The sequence below is a fragment of the Myiozetetes cayanensis genome, unplaced genomic scaffold (assembly GCF_022539395.1).
Source record: "Myiozetetes cayanensis isolate MyiCay16 unplaced genomic scaffold, myiCay2020 scf3, whole genome shotgun sequence".
Classification (NCBI taxonomy): Eukaryota; Metazoa; Chordata; class Aves; order Passeriformes; family Tyrannidae; genus Myiozetetes; species Myiozetetes cayanensis.
The window spans coordinates 60,371,917-60,388,050 of NW_026087521.1; the positions used below are offsets into that span (position 1 = coordinate 60,371,917).

Genomic DNA, 16,134 nt, shown 5'->3' on the forward strand with positions numbered 1-16,134 from the left:
AGGTAGCAAGACAAAAGGTCTATTTGTAATACAGATTCTGTACAAGCCACTCACACAAAAAGGCTGTGACTGGCTAGAGATCTGCTGTGCCCTTTATCCTTTGGTTTGGCCATATCAACCTCAGCTCACACAAAGAAGTTTTCAGGTCCTGCAGCAGGCAGGGGAACAAGATGGACTGGGCTGGTGGTGCGTCAGTCACATGGCACAAAACTATTGCTGCTGTAAGGAAGCATCAACCCCCACCTGGTGCTGATCAAATTCATGGCAGTCCTCTGCTATTGGTAACTCTTTCCCCCCAGATGGCTTATGCTGAGAGGGAAGATCATAAAATTTAACAGGTGGAGCTGGTGACACCGGTTTTCAGCTTCTGGTGGGACTGACAAGGGCAAAGCTCAGCCATGCAGAAACATGCCTTTAGTATTGCTTGCTTCTAGCCTGTGCACCTGGAATATAATAGTACTATAGCACAAAATTATCTTGATGTGCTTCACTAAATTAGATGTAGATACCAACTTGGATGTGACCCTGACTATGTGTCTCTCTATTTGAATGAAAGAGAGCTGATCCCAGTCTGGGAGCCTTGGAGGTGTGAGGGTTATTGGGTATAATTTCTTGTCATTCACTGTCATGAAGAGCAGCAAATCCAGCTGGCCTTTGAAAGCAATCTGTATTTTCCACTATGAATCTAAAGAGCTAGAGAAAACACCCAAACAGAGCAGGGCAGGTAGGACTGAGGATCATGTCCACATTTGTGCTGGCAACCAGTGCAGTGTGGTGGGTGTCTCGATAATGTGTTTCAAGGTGTAATTCTGTGCCTCCCCTGCCTTGTCTCCAGTATTCCTGTTTTGCTCCTTCAGACCCTGGGTAGCAAAAGAAACTGCGTGCTTAGCCTTGCTTAGCTGGTGTGAGTCCAGGTGGGCTTCTGATGTGTTAGCGTGGCCAGTAATGTGTTGAAGACACAACTCACAGGCTGGCTCTTGGCTCAAAATTATGTTATGTGGTATAACGAGCACGCAGGTAACTGGGTAATCATGCAGATGAGACAAAGAAATGTGGCCCACTGTCCCTCTGAAACGATAATAAATGTTTCCTGCAAATACTCACTGCCTCTGCAGTTTAACTTAGTAATGGTGATGTGTAGGTAATAATGTTGATCCTCAGTCATGCAGTTCATCCACTGGGAATATTTGGTTGTTCATGTGGTTGTTTTGGATGAAGTCCAATTGCCTCAGTTTCTTTGTACTGCCTCTAAATATTTTAGAGGTAATGAAAATCAAATAGTCCCTCCACTTGGTCTGAGACGAGACCTTCCTGATGGGATCTAGCCTAGTGAACCCCTCTGAGATCTGCCTGAATAAATATATGTTCAGCCCACCCTTACAGCTCCTTGTCTTCTTGAGGTAAATCCTGCAGGGATGTCTTCCCAGCCCCTCTGCTGGCAGAGTCAGACCAGACCACAGTTATATTTTTTCCTGGTGGGAGTAATGTTGGCTGTGGCTGTGGGCTCACCTTCATGGCCATCCATAAGGACTCTGAAGCAAGTGATCTTGCTGATGCTGTAGAAACTCCTTTCCTCTCTTTTCTGACCCCTTTAAAATAACTACTACCCTTAGTGTGCCTGGTTTCCTTAAAAACCAAGTTGTTGATTTGTGTTTATTGAAAGTACTGTCTAATCCCATGTGTTAAATTGTCTCCTTTCCCCTCTGAGTACTGCAGGCTCTGGCTGTGGCAGTGTCGCAGTGTTAGTGGAAGAGGGGAAGATTGATACTGCTAATTAGCCTGGCTTGTATCCCAGGGACATGAAGTGCCACTGGCTCATTGAAGGTCCAGCAGAGTATGTCGTAAAGGTAATAAAAAGAGAAACTGCTCTTAAACCTCTGCACTGAGAACTGTTCAGGGGAGCGATTCAACAAAATCCTGCCAGAAACATCTGTGACGCGCGAGACTGTAAATTCTAAAGTTTCCAGGTCGCTGATTCTTTGCAGGGCATATTTTGTCAATTAGACATCACCTCCGAACTCCTATGTGAAGGGGCTGTGACTGTTGTAAGGGCTTGAAATCTGGAGGCACCAGCCTCATCCCAGGATAGCTTTATCTTGAAGTCCAGCACAGCTCTGAGGACAAAGGGAAGGCAGAGAGCATGTTGCAAACAAGAGAGTCAGCCCTTTTCTCAAGGCAGTGTCAACCTCCCCCACAAGCTACTCCTTAGTTCATACCAAAGTGTCTGCTTCTCATTGTGCATGGGCTGTTTGATAACAGTCCTCACTCCTACTACCAGCATCTCTCTTATTTTTTATTGCCTGCTGTATCTTGTGTGCAGCAAGCATCCCACCAAGCTTAGGATGAAGTCCTGTTGCCACTTACATTGTTTAAAGCAGAAACATCTCTCCTCCCCTGTTGCCTTGGCTAAGGGGTGAAAAAAGGTGTGTCCTGGTTTTATCCTGGTTTTGTCTAGGATAGAATTAATTTTCTTCCAGCAGCTCATGCTGTGTTTTGGGTTTAGTATGTGAATAGTGTTGATAACACACTGATGTCTTAGCTGTTACCCTATCAAGGACATGCTCTGCCAGTGAGGAGACGCACAGGAAGGTGGCAGGGAGTGTGGCCAGGACAACTGATCTGAACTGACCAAAGGGACATTCCATCCCATAGAATATTGATCCTGGTGTATAAACTGGGGATGTTGGTTGGGAGCCGCTGATCAGTGCTGGGAAACAGGCTGGGCATCGGTCAGTGGGTGGTGAGCAATTGCATTGTGCATCACTTGTCTGTCTGGGGTTTTATTCCTCTCAGTCTCTTTTTGCTGTCTCCCCTTTCATTGCAATTATTATTGATATTGTTGTTGTTATTATTACTAAATTTTATTTCAACTGTTAAACTGTTCTTAATTCAAGTTTACGTGTTTTATCTTTATTTTTTTTGCAATTCTCTTCCTCTTCCCACCAGGAGTGAGGAGGGATAGAGATGTGAGCGAGGGACACCATGGTGCTCAGTCACCAGCTATGGTTGAACCATGACACAGTGTTAAACCTAGGGATGACTGAGGATAGGCAGACCTGTTTCTTGTTTTGCTGCTGCTCTGTTGGTGCAAGAACCTGCAGTCTGGATGAAAAACAAAACAAACAAACGAAAAATCACCCACTGTCCATACTTGAAGGAAAAACTCTTGAAAGGGCAATCCATATGGGGCACTGACCTTTCAGAAGTACAAGGCACTGAGTGCTGCAGTAAGATGACAGCTGAAATGCCTTAAGGCAAAGCTTAGGCCACCTTCATCCTCTGCAGACCTGTTGGTAGCCCTGCACAGGAAGGAGAAATCAGGCCAAGACTGCCAACAGATTGTTTTGATGCAACACATGACACACTCACCAAAGGAAGTCATGCCCAAATTCTTCCCAGAATTCCCAAAATCTAGCTTTTTTCCAAAGGTTCAGAAGTTTGTTTCAATCTTGACAATTCCCTCTTGTTTGTCCCCTTTGCAGCTGGAGTTTGAAGACTTTGCCATGGGACTTAGCTCAGGCTGCATTTTATGATGCAGTTACTATTTATGGTGATGAAGAAAACCAGCTGTGTGAGCACTAATTGTTTCAGGCTTAACTTAGAAATCCTGTGGAAACAGACATGTTTTATCAGCAAAATATACTCTCTCTGATAACATGGTACTTGGTACCTCTGGAAGGGCTTCTGCAGTAGCTTTGAGGCCCATCTGTCTTGCCCATCACGATGGCCAAGCATGCCATTGGCACAGGAGATCCTTCATCCTGGTCCAAAGTCTTGCTGCTGTTGCAGGGCTGAATATAGGACCATGGTTCATGTTCTGCTGCAGAGACAGTGTGTGCTGCTGAATCCAGCCTCTGCTCTGCATCCCCCTCCCAAAAAGAGAGCAAAAGCAACTTGGCTCTGAGTGTCATTGAAAAAGACAAATGTTCAAAGTAAGGCAGAGTGAAAGAATAGTTGTTGGTGCATGTTTAATTCTACTGAAATGGATGTGAATTCTTAATAAATTGAACTAATTCTGTTGGAAATTCATTAATGAAAAATTGCTAACCTGAGGCATGTCTTTCACACACTTTCAGAAGCAAATATTTTTTTAATTTCTCACTTTAAATATGCTTCAGTTTCATCAGTATAAAAATCTTTAACTTAGTGAAAGAAATGTTCTTAATTTTCCCTTTTTTTTTTTTTTTAAATTTCTGTATTTCCAGATGTTCTCTCTACCTGGATAAGAACAAAACATGTTGAAACAGCCTATCTTTTTTTTTTAAAAAAAACCAGCTTCCAGACACCATGCTCACTTTTGCAGAGCTTGATGTTTATTTTTAAAGTGAAAAGCAATCTGGTGCTCAAAAGGGAAGATATTTGAATTGAATTCTGGCTACCTCTTTACAGATTTCTATGTAAACCAAAAGACAGAGAGGGACTGGCACTCTTTTCTTTGCACCAAGTAATCTGGGTAAGAGGCTTGAGTTGTCCAGGCTTTGTCATTGAAAAGTGATCTTTGGCAAATGCTTCTATTTTTCCCCCATTTGTTTTGTGGTGGTAATTTAGTTGCATGTATTTACCAAATGGTGCATAAGTATTAACACTGCAGTTCATGAAAAGAAATCTGGTTTCCATTGGAAAGGAGGATTTAAGTTGGGGGGGAAGGGGGGAAGAAGGCCAACAAATTTAGTTATGGAATCTTTCAGGGCAGAGCTTTCAGCATCCTGGAGAGTTCTACTCGATGCTTTCCAGATCAGCTTTGCCATCAAAAATTCAGATTCTTACAGGAAAACTCTTCTGGAGCAACGTTCAAGCTTCCTATCCAGCTGCAATTATGGGCCTTCCAGTTGCTGTGTAAACTGAATGCTGTCAGTAGGAGGAAGAGTCTAGAAGCTGCTCTCTAGGTCCTCAACCTCTACATGCAGACCATTCAAGAGAAACTTTTTGCTTGCAGCCTTCAGTGGTGGCAGATACAATTCTCAGGTGTGATGTGTTGATCTGGAGTTTTGGTTTGTGCAATGGAGAGCATTCAAACTGTCTGTTGAAGATTATTTGTAATTCCACTATGAGAAAATTAGGATTACCTTCATCTCCATGTAGCATAACTATAGAAGATTAATTCTGGCTGCTATTGCTTGCTATTGCTTACTGATATCACTGATTATCATTGCTTTGCAGGCACCTTGTCTTAGATCAAAAGTTCTCATTCTCATCAGAAAGTCATCAAGTCTTTATGGTTTTGGTTTGTTTTGCTTGTTTAGAAATCTAGATGACATTTCTCATCCTAAAAGTAAGATTCTTGTTCATTCCCACAGCTAATCTCTGTGGATTCTCAGGGTTGAGTTCAGGTAATACCATGCTGGTACATTTTGGAAGTGATGAGGAGAACAGCTTCAGAGGGTTTAGAGCCCAGCTCACTTTTGTTCATTCAGGTTAGTGGAGAGATGCTTGCTGTGTCTAACAATTTCCATGTCATCTGCAGCTATTCTTAGATACCTGAGCTTACTTTTTAGGCTAATCCTGCTGCATCCTGTAGAGGTAACTTTAAAAAAGAATAGCTACTTGTAGCAGAGCTCCCTTTGCTGAATAAGGGAGATGAATCAAATGTGCTTTTTTATTTTCACTGAGAAATGAGATGACTGACTTTTGCTGCCTGAAATAAGCAGTCTTGTTAATTCTGTCAGTCTGATATTTCCCTTGAAATCTCATTATAGAGGAGAGTCTTGATCCTGGGTACTAGTCTGCTATTGTTGCTTTCTACTTTCATGGGTGTGTGCCAGCTGCTGCTTGAGGGGGATGAATAACTTTTCCTTTCCAGAGTTGAGACTGAGGGGACAAGCCAGAGCTATCGGCCCAAGTCAGACCTAACTCTTACTTTCTTCTCTTGAAGAGAAGGCAGGAAGAACAGATTTGGGATTAACTACACCAATGTTGCCTCTGAAGGATGTCCCCTTAGGTAAAGAAATTAAATTCTGCTCAGTTGATCTAGTCTGAGGAGCTCTCCTCTCACGTATAAGAGGCTTATGCAGCGAGGTAGATGCTTTCTGACCTCAAGCCCCCTTTTGTGAACTTTCATGGATGAAAAGTGATAGGTAGGTGCTCCATCACTCATAGTCCATACTTGTGGTATATCCACTCCATTTCAGTTGCATGTACTTCCTACTGGGAGATGAGACAAAGCAGAGAACGGGAGAGAAGCGCGTTCAGTGCCTGAGCCTCACTTGCTCCCTGAAGGGCTCACCCCCTTAGGATTCCAGCTTTCGTGTATCTGTTTTTCCTACCCCCACCGCTTCCAGATAGAGCAGACAGATTTTCTCTCTCCTGCATCTTTGGCCTTGCTGTATATCCACAGTATGAGGTTACCTAGGAAAATAAGAAACTTGCCTGTGGAGGTATGGTTAGTTTTCTGGCTCTGGCAGACACTTGTGGGTTTTTCCCAGTTACTCCCCAGTGGCTGTTCAAGCATGTTAATGGGGCTGAGGAGGCCTGTCCTCGCTGTTGGCCATGGCACACCTCCCTGAAGCTCCTTGGAGGCGCTCCCAGTGCGATGGGGCTGTCATCAACCCTACATGGCTGCTGACAGCCGCCCACTGTGCGTAGCTGTGAGCTGTGACCTGCATGTTCCCAGGCCTGCTCCTCCAGACTGGGTGCACAGCTATAAATTATATTCGCACCTTCTTGTCCTCTACAAAATCTTTCTTCTGCCCTTCCGCCATGAACACTGATTTTAGAGATGGGAACAGTTTGGTCTTCCTCGTAGGAGATCCATTAAAGTTAATTGAAGTATCTGCTATCAGAGCCAGAACTGATGCAACACACTTGTCGTGGTGAGAAGCTCTTGCTCAGCAGTCCTAGGAATAAGTGACTAATTAGAGAAGAGTCAGAAGGGATGTATGACTGCTGAATTAGGAAGCTGTATGACTGACTGTAAGTAGTTCCAATATGTTTGCTTTTATTCTACAGATCCAATAAACCCTTGCACTGGACTGTGACAGCAAGAGCCCTAAGAAGGTCAATACCACAGGTAAACCCTAAGTAATACCATTAAAAATATTTACTTTGGTGTATTTGACCATGCAATATTTCTCAAAACACATGCATATGCACAGATAAAACAGCGTTGACAGCAAGGCAAAATGACTGATATGCAGCCCAGGCTGAAGAATGAGAAAGGAAATCCATTAACTCTGGTCTTATTCAGCTAACTTGCAGTGTAAGGAAGCATGTTTTATACCTAGTTCTTACTATCAGCAGTAAAAAGTCTTAAAATCTAACATAGACGACTGAGTGTCCTCAGCATCTTCCTCCCTTGGTGCCAAGCAATATAGCTGTCTATAAAAAGCTTACTGACACTTTCTTCCCAATGGGATAAATGGAAAAGAAGCTCAAGTGACTCACACTAGTCTTCTGTAAAACCTTGGAGGCTTGTATTTGCACAGTGAAGTAGTCAGCCTTCACTCTAGCCTCAGGAGGTCCACATAAACTAACCCAGCAATCTTCACAGCTTGGTGGCAAGGTAGGGAATCTGTTTTTCAAAGTCCTTGCACCTTTTTTACTTCTTTTCATGACCTATTTTGAGCTTGGTCATAACTTGTGGGATTTTTGCCCTCTTCCTTTACAAATACCCTTTCAGGATGCACTTCTCTGCCCTAGTCACAGATGAGACAGGTGAAGCCCATCGTGGTGTATCCCCACTTTGGCACGGTGAGCTATGACTCCAACACTGCCCTGATGCAGCTCATCATCTCTCTGGAGTACAGTGCTGCTGTGAGGCCAGTGTGCCTGCCCAATAGCACAGAGACATTATCCTTTTCTTCCCTCTATCCTGTGTCTGGATGGGGATCATCAAAGAAGGTGGGTCTTCTGATTTTGCATGTTTGCCCATTATGAGCAGAACTTACCTTTCCATCAGAAGTATTTTATTCTTTTGCCCAGACCTAACCTCATATTTGTTTCCAAACCAGGTGGGAGCCAAGCTAGAGCTGCAGCAGACACGAATACATGCACTTCAGAATGAAATCTGTGAGATAAATTACTACTTATCCTGGAGGGATCACCACAAGGATGCTTTGTGCAGGCTTTGTTTCCGTGGGAGGCCAGGACGCTTGTCAGGTGAAGCAAAATGAAAGGTGAGCACTCTTGAAAGTGTTTGCATAAGTATGTCTGTGGATCACTTATGGAAAGGGACTAGGAAGGACAGAAGGGAGAACAGCAGGTGACAGTCAAGAGCTCCAATGTCATGCAGTCCCTGGAGTGGATGTACTTACAAGAGTCAACGCAGTCGATCTGTATGGGAGATATAAGCAAAGTGCAGTGTTGCTTAAGTGGAACCACAGAGTTTAGAAAGCTTTCTTTGAATTGTAATTTCTGTGAGACCTGTGGAGGAGAGGATGTTCTTCCCGTGCACTTCCCAAGACCCACTTGTGATCCCATTGAAACATTTCCCATTGGCGCTTGCCTGGAACTCTTTCATGGCACCCTTTTGTCAAGATAAACTACAACTTTTATCATTTTTATAAAACTCTTGTATTCAGAGCACTGTTCAAAAACTGACTAATCTCTCCAAAATCACATGGCAAGCAGGTAAGGACAGCTGAGTAAATAGAAGGCAAAGTAATTCTGACTGAGGCATCGTCAATCTGAAATGTGAGTTCTGCTCAATACCGCAATCCTATGGCAGGTGAACAAATTCTGTGTAGCACTAAAGAGCACTATTTAGTCCTATTTTGTCTGCAGCCTGTGCTCAGTCTTCACTCTATGCTGATAAGCAAGCCTTTAAATCGGTCTCTTCTTTGCAGACTGGTGCTGAGTCGCACCAGTGGCTGTGTTCCCAGTTCCTGCAGGAGGGCTTTTCTGGGAAAATCTGATTCCAACAGCTCTCTTTTAGCTGCAGCAGTGCAGTGGCCAAATGAGATCCCTGTGAGTCCTCTCTCTTTTGGTTTCCAGGATAGTTCTGGTGGCCCCTTGGTCTGCAACATTGAAAATGGATCAATTATGCTTTACAGCACTGTCAGATAGGCTGCTGGCTGTGCCTGCCCAAAGAAACTAGGGTTCTATTCAAGGGTGAGGATTTTCTTGGACTGGATAGGGCTGCTGATGAAAGGTGAGTTTTCTTTGTCTAAGTGAAGTGAGTCCTGAATATCATGCCTTTGTATAACATATCCCAAGGGCATTGAGGTTTTGACTGATAGGCTTTTTAGGGCAACTTAAGATGAAGGAAAAAAATCCAGGTGACTTCCTGCAGAAAGTCTCTACTTCCTCCTCTTCCTCATGCCTTCCTCCTAAATAAAGCTTATTGGAAATCAGAAAGGGAGTTCCAGAAGTGTAAGACTTGTATTTGACACTTCTGACTCTCAAATTGATCATAATCTTTGGACAGATACTTTATCAGTAAAAAGCAGCTGCTTGTGAAAATGCCTATCAGCTCCATGCTTTGATGGGCAGAATAGTTTGGGAAATGCTGTAAACTGAACTTGTGCATCCAGGGATCTAGATATAATTAGCATCATATTCAGAAGTCTGCAGGATAAATTTTGCCAGAGAAAGAGTAGCATATGCTAGTGAATAAGGACTGATTGCATGAAAGTGATGGCATCTTACAAAAAGAAGAAGCCCCTGCTCTTAAACTGGAGGGGCTCTCATGCAAAGAAATGAGGGGAGCAAACCTATTCAAAGAAGCTCCACTGGTGCTTCCCTGCACCAGCTCTCTCTCCCCTTCTTTCCCAGATGTTTCTTTCCTGCTTAGCCTCCTCAGATCAAGGTGAATTTGGCTTTATAGTTTCACTGGCAAGTGGAGAAATCCACCACTTCATCTTGTTTAATCTGATGGAATTTGAGAGATTTCAGAGAGACCAGATAGCTTCGAGTCCTTTTTTTTCCCATGTTAAATAAATAGATTTGTCATTCTACAGAAATGTTTTACTTTGGCTCAAAGTAGTTGCACTAGGAAACTGCTGATGCAAAACCTTTGTATTCCCAGAGCTTCACCGCTCCTCCTTCCCTGCATGTGCACACATACAGCCAAGTGTATTAGTGAATAGCTGTGATCGTCCCACAGCATTTCTTAAGAGGAAAAAACCTAATCCTGGACAGACCTTTTGTGTTTCTGCCCATCCTACATTTTATCCTTTTGCTGCCAGTGGAAAATGGAAGACTCCTGCTCACAGGAACAAATTTAATCTCCTTTCCCTGAGTGCTGAATAAAGTGTGCTGCACTTACGAGCAGGAAATTAAAGTATATATTAAAGAAAAGGGCATGTTGTGGATATGCTCTACTCTCAGGCACTTGGACTCTCCTGTTTTGTGCTGCAGCTGCCAGTCTTTCTCCCTTGTGGCATCCTTCATAGTCCCACACTGATTGAACAGAAATGCTACTACAGGTGTGACTAAGGGAGAACTTTCTTCTAAATTAAAACCAGGTGACAAAACAAGACATCAGTTGTATGGTAGCCAGAGCATCCCCACAGACAAGCTGGGAGTTGGCTGAACATCTTCCATACCCCTGGATCTGACACAGCTGGCTGCTGACCACCGACTCTGAAGGCAGTAACTGCTTTCATGGCCAGGCAGTGGATGCAGGGAATTGCTCAGCTCTGCAGTATAAATCTTTCTCAGAGGTGGAGCCTGTAGCATTGCATGCAGCTCTCACATACACTTCTATGCAAAAGGTTCAAAGCCCTGAGGGCTCTTTGAGCCAGATACTGACTCACAGGATCAGTATACTGGTACTTGCCTCCTTTATCTGACCTTCATGTGATTGTCTTCCTATTGTGGGAAGTGCTTGGCCATGCTGACTGTTCTGTGTTAAGCTGCCTCTAAGCACGCTGTGCCTCTCCTCAGATGCTGAGCAGAGCGTGCTGCAGGGAAGTGGCAGTGCACCAGAGACCTCGGCACAGGAGCTCTCAAAGCTAATGGGAGAGGTGTGCAGGCAGGGGCACTGCAGAGCTCTGTGGAGCTCCCGTGTGCCACGGGAGGCACTGCTTGGTTTCCAGAAGGCAATGGAGCTGGTTCAGTTCAGGATCAGCTCTGGGTAGTGACTGCTAACTAATCTGAGTTTCCTAACATCTCTGGGCAAGTGGATACTACTCTCTGGATTTTGTCCTGGGAAGAGAGAGTGTGTGTGTGTACACCAGGAGAGGGGAAGGAGGGAGGCTGGTGAGCAGAGACAAGGGAAAGAAGACCCTCTTGTAGCTAGAAGCAGTGGGCTTCCACAGTAGAGCAAGGATCCATTACCACTGATACTGCAGAATTCCTATGTGCTTGGATACGTTGCTTAATCTGCTCTCTCTCTTCCTTTACCATTCCTGTACATGGAATAAGGTACCGCTTTTTCATCTTCCATGTTTTGGACTGAATTTCTCAGGGCAGAGAGAACTACTTAATTTCTTATGCATGTACTTTGCCTAAACAGAGCTGTGGTCTTGGGGTGAGACACTGTCAGCTTGCTGCTGCTCCTGAGGCACAACAAACAGCCCTGTCCTACTAATGTGGCTCCTCCTGGCTAGTAAGCATTTAAATGTTTCTCCACATCCAACACTGCGTTGGAGGAAGAATGATGAAAAAGCTAAAGTAGCCCGAGTTACTGGGTGACACTGGCTTTGGCGACAAATTGGAGAATGCAGTTGCTCACAAATTTAAAAAACAATCTGTTCAGGAGGGCACGTGCTACCAGTGCTGCTCACAGACTTGTGCAGTAGCCAGGCTGCTGGCATGCAGAGTGTGCTTTCCTCTTCTTCCCACTGGCATCCTTGCTGGTGCTCCACAACATCACACCACTGAGATAAAAATAGGTCCCCTGAAGTGGCGAGCAACAGGAGGTGGGGATGGTTCTCTCCATGGGGAAGTGCAGCATAGCCAGCAGCTGTGGGGGTATCATTAGCACAGCAGCTCCAGGGCTGGCTAGGACAGGCTGGAGATGTGGATAAGGCTCTTGCCTGCCCTGCAGCAGGCTTGGCTCAGCTGAACTGCTCATCCCTGGGTGAGCTCAAAGCCATGGCAAGCACACCGTGCTGCAATGACCTGAATTGGGCGTCGACCTGAATTGGTTGTTTACCTGAATTTCGTGTCAACCTGAATGCAAAAACAACTTTGAAAATGTACCTAGGGACAAGCCCTTGTGTCTCAGCCTGTTGGACTTTACCCTGTTCCCGGATGCAGCATCCAGACTGCACTGGCATTCCCTGCTCTCCCCTGATGCCAGCACAGGGCCCTCATCCTTCAACAGTGCTGGAGCCCTTGTGCAAAGCTGTGTGATTAACTCATTGCTTTTAACCTAGACTGTGGTGGAAGAGGTTTGGATTTGTTTAAAGCCAGCTCTCCTGGAGGAAGGGTACCTTCCTTGTGCTCTCTCTCACCGAGAGTTAAGGCAAGTCTCTCTTCCCTACATGTGCCCTCTCACAAGCACTGCTATGTAAAGCTGTTCACACCACAGCACCTTCCTCAGGAGGCAAATATTCTTCATCTCCCTTTTGGATCTGAAGGATTTCTGCTCAGCAGGAGGGCTCAGCTCCTCCCCTCTGTGCTCTCAGTATCCCGTGCAGGTACGCAGAGACACGGCGTGGTGTCAGCATCCCATCTGAGCAGGAAGCCCATAAAGCGTTGGTGTGGGAGGAAGCACACTTAAACAGAATTTAAGCTGCTCTACAGAGGGTATGACTTTAAAAATTGCTGCCTTGGGAGACAAACAACTCTATTATGCTTGGTACTAAAGGGACATGCAGTTCTCATTAGAGATCTTGTTCCCCTCCTCCTGCTCTTTTATAACCACTCGGATGCTTCCAAATATTTCCCTGTTGGTCTGGTCTCTTATTTAACGAGTGCTGAATCTGACTGCACTGTGTGTGCATGCAGCTCCAGGCTAGGCCTGCTCTCCTCCTGTGTTAGTGGAGAACCAGGGAGTTCATAGACCAAAGCATAATATTTCATAACTCTTGTCAAGATCTGATCACAAGGTCAATTAAAAAAAATAATTGCATTTCTTCCTCAATAGTGAGTGAGTATTTGAGGTTGGTAGGTCTGTTAGCCCAGCTATGTAACCAACTTGGTATCTGTTTATCTCTTTTCCAGGCATCGATTCAAAGCACAGCTCAAAGCAAATTTGCAAGCAAGTCTGCTTTCCCCTGAGGCCTGGCAGCTCACTCCTGTGCTGCCCAGCCTGTGTCTCTGCCTCCAGGTTAAGGCAAGAGGGCTGCCTTGTGATCACGTACACTTTGAGAGCTCCTGCAGGCTTGTACCAGCTCGAATGCTGGACCCTAAGAAATGATCCAACTGATAGGAATGGGTTTTAAATATTTATATATATAGATAGAGAGATGCCCCATGCAGGCTGAGCTTTTTATCACTTTGGCTTTTTCAATGACTCCAGTAGCTGTGCCCTTGCTAGTGATATCAGGATCTTCAGACTTCGAGAAAGTCTGGTAATACTGGGGCAGGGGAGGCAGAGGTTTTAAAAAAACTAGAAAACTAAATATTGGGAAACCATTTCCCACTAACTTTATTGACCTGCTAGACTCTCTTCAGTCCCAGGCAGGACTGCCAAGTTTTGTGGAAAGCTCTTACTGTCTTGTCTTAATGCTTTTATCACTGAAGTGCACATTTATCCACAGAATGTGCATCAGAAGTGGAGTTAGAAGAGCCCTGGGGATTTATATCTGCTCCTTCTTCATCATGTTATGTGGGAAGCCCAAAGTGCTCTTGGATACTCTGACTGTCTCTGAAGGGCATGGCAAAGATTATATTACTATAATCTGTCAATAACATCATCACTGAACCGCCAAGAGGAGTTTCTTGGGATTTATGAAGAGAATCAGAGAGGAAGAAAAGTGCAAGGTAACAACAAATGATCCAGCTGAGGACACTCAGTCCTAGAAATTTCACACTTGCGCTTGGGCCAGTTTCAAAGAGCCCCGGACGTGTTGGCAGCCTTAAATTAAGCTTCAGAGCCCAGGCTGTAAGGTTGGCTGAAGACCTTAATCCCTGTGTCAGTGTGTCAGTGTGCTGCCCTGATCCAGTAAGAGAACAGCCCTCTTAGTACCCTAGAGAACAGTAAAAGGGACTACATAGATATAAACTGTGATGTTTGAGCAAACCCTCAGGGACACTTGTCTATATAAGTGACTGGTAACTTCCTGCACTGTCAGCTTAGTTTTCAAAGCCAAGCCCCCTTCCTCCACACCCTGTGAGACAACGATGTGAGATGCAGTGATGGTACATATGATCTGCCTCTTGGAGTTGGAATGAATGTCACTGAGGCAGCAGGGGCTGGGAAAAAAGATGTGGCTCTTCATTCCGAAAAATGCATTAACTTCTATGTAGAAGGTATAGTCTTCCTAACCATGACTCTGCTGAGGTGCAATCCCATCAAGCATCTAGCAGTCTAGACAAACAAAATCCACAGAATATAAAGTAAGCTAAATCAAAAAGAAAGGGAGAAATTTAACATTGTTTACTTGGAAGTTTAAGTTTTTGGAGGCCCCTCTGTCTACATGTGCACAGCATGCTGTGCAGAGAAGTAAAACCTCGCTGGCAGTGCAGCGTGGCAGGGAGATGGAGCACATCGTGGAAATTCCATTTCAGAGTGCACGGAGGAAACGCTTTTTGTTTCCTGTTTTAAAGAGTCTACACACAGAGTAGGGGAAAAGGAGGAAGTGGAGAAAGTGCTGTATCAGGCAGCAACCTGGAAGCAAAAGGAATTAACTGGAAATTGTTGGCACAAAATGTAAATGGGGAAGGGGAAAGTAGTAGGAAACGAGTGGGAGAAAACTCCAGAAGCTAGAACTTGCAGAGGTTTCATTAAGTATGCTGAAGGATCTCTATTCCTTCTCCCAGCATCTTCTCCCAGCATTTCACTGCAGTTTTTTGCCTTCTATTAGTTTATTCTGTCTCTGCATAGGTTTAATTTTTTGCGGTTGCAGATGTTATACCAAGAAGAACTTCTTCTTGGTAGATACCCACACTGATTTACTGGTAGACGGTGTGGTGGGGAAAAACACTGTAAGCCTTTGGAAGTCCTGTGGATGAGTTTCAGTGTACATGTTCCCCAAATATTTTCAAAATTAAGTGATGCCTTTGGAGGAAGTTTTTAGATAATAGCTCTTCTGTGTAGTCCTTCATCCTCTTGACATCACACTAGTGGTGATGGCTAATGCTCAAGAGAAGAGGCTCTGTTTGACTTCTGCCTGGGTGTAGATGAAGGCTAAAGGGAAAATAAGATGTTCTTCCATGACACTCAAACAAGAACACTCTTTTGTTACCAAATACAGTAGTAATGCTTCCAAGTGAAGACTGTTAGCATAATGGAACATGCTAGGAATGTTTTTTTTCATTAAGGAACAAAACCAAAACCCACCAAATCTACAGCTGAGCATGTCAGTTAACTCTGAGTTGGGAGTGAAAGCACAGAAGAGGAGAAAGATAGAGGATATGCTAAGGAGCTCTTGGAGCACTCCACAGCTATCTTCTTCCAAGAACTAATTTATAAAAGCAGACAAAAAAAAAAATCTAAAAGTGTGTCTATTACAGCTGAGAATAGCAGTTTAGCTATCATAACTATTTACATGGAGGACAGAGGAAAATGCTATCAGAAATGGGGCCATCAATCAAACTTTTCCCAGAACAGGAGTCTCACAGATAGCTCCCTGGAGCGTCCTCCAGCGCACAGGCTCACTGCTATGTAATAGCGTTTGTTATGGCTGGCAGTTTTTCAAGACTGGGTATATTAAACTAGATTCCTATGACTGTTTATATGCCAACATATTGAAACAGCCTGTTTGCTTTCCCCCCTCCCATCCTCCTTCTCTAGAGTTGGTGAATAACAGAAGTTTGTGGGTGCCTGTCTCTAAACTAAATTATTTTTACCAAGGAACTAAAACATAGAATTAGGCTTTAATGTAAGCATGAGCTGGAACTTTAGGATGCTGTTGTGATAGGGGAGAAAGAGGCTGGAAAATTCAGAGAGCCAGTAAGTAACCAGAAAACAATTTAGTGTGCTTAACAACGGAAAGTACCTATCAGTGGAGATGGAGTATTGGCAAAAATTCCCTGTCTCATCCAATTTTCAATGTAAGCCTAAGAACAAACCCGTACGTAGTTGAGCAATTTTTCAGGACAGATAAAGAAAACAAAATGCCTAGACTTGTAGGTAGACTTGAGGCA

The 16,134-nt window shown here is 44.3% G+C and overlaps 1 protein-coding gene across 1 annotated transcript in view; it reads left to right on the plus strand.

Moving 5' to 3' along the window:
- Positions 1–16,134, plus strand: part of OVCH1 (ovochymase 1) — a 54,224-nt gene that overhangs the window by 10,236 nt on the left and 27,854 nt on the right. Inside the window, 17 exon segments of the mRNA XM_050324843.1 lie at positions 435–502; positions 505–588; positions 1,401–1,541; positions 1,717–1,847; positions 3,483–3,527; positions 3,529–3,571; positions 5,298–5,414; positions 5,873–5,938; positions 6,402–6,517; positions 6,520–6,584; positions 6,946–7,006; positions 7,642–7,857; positions 7,965–8,020; positions 8,022–8,094; positions 8,929–9,085; positions 13,587–13,720; positions 13,722–13,802. Coding sequence (XP_050180800.1) covers positions 435–502; positions 505–588; positions 1,401–1,541; positions 1,717–1,847; positions 3,483–3,527; positions 3,529–3,571; positions 5,298–5,414; positions 5,873–5,938; positions 6,402–6,517; positions 6,520–6,584; positions 6,946–7,006; positions 7,642–7,857; positions 7,965–8,020; positions 8,022–8,094; positions 8,929–9,085; positions 13,587–13,720; positions 13,722–13,802 — 1,654 coding nt within the window.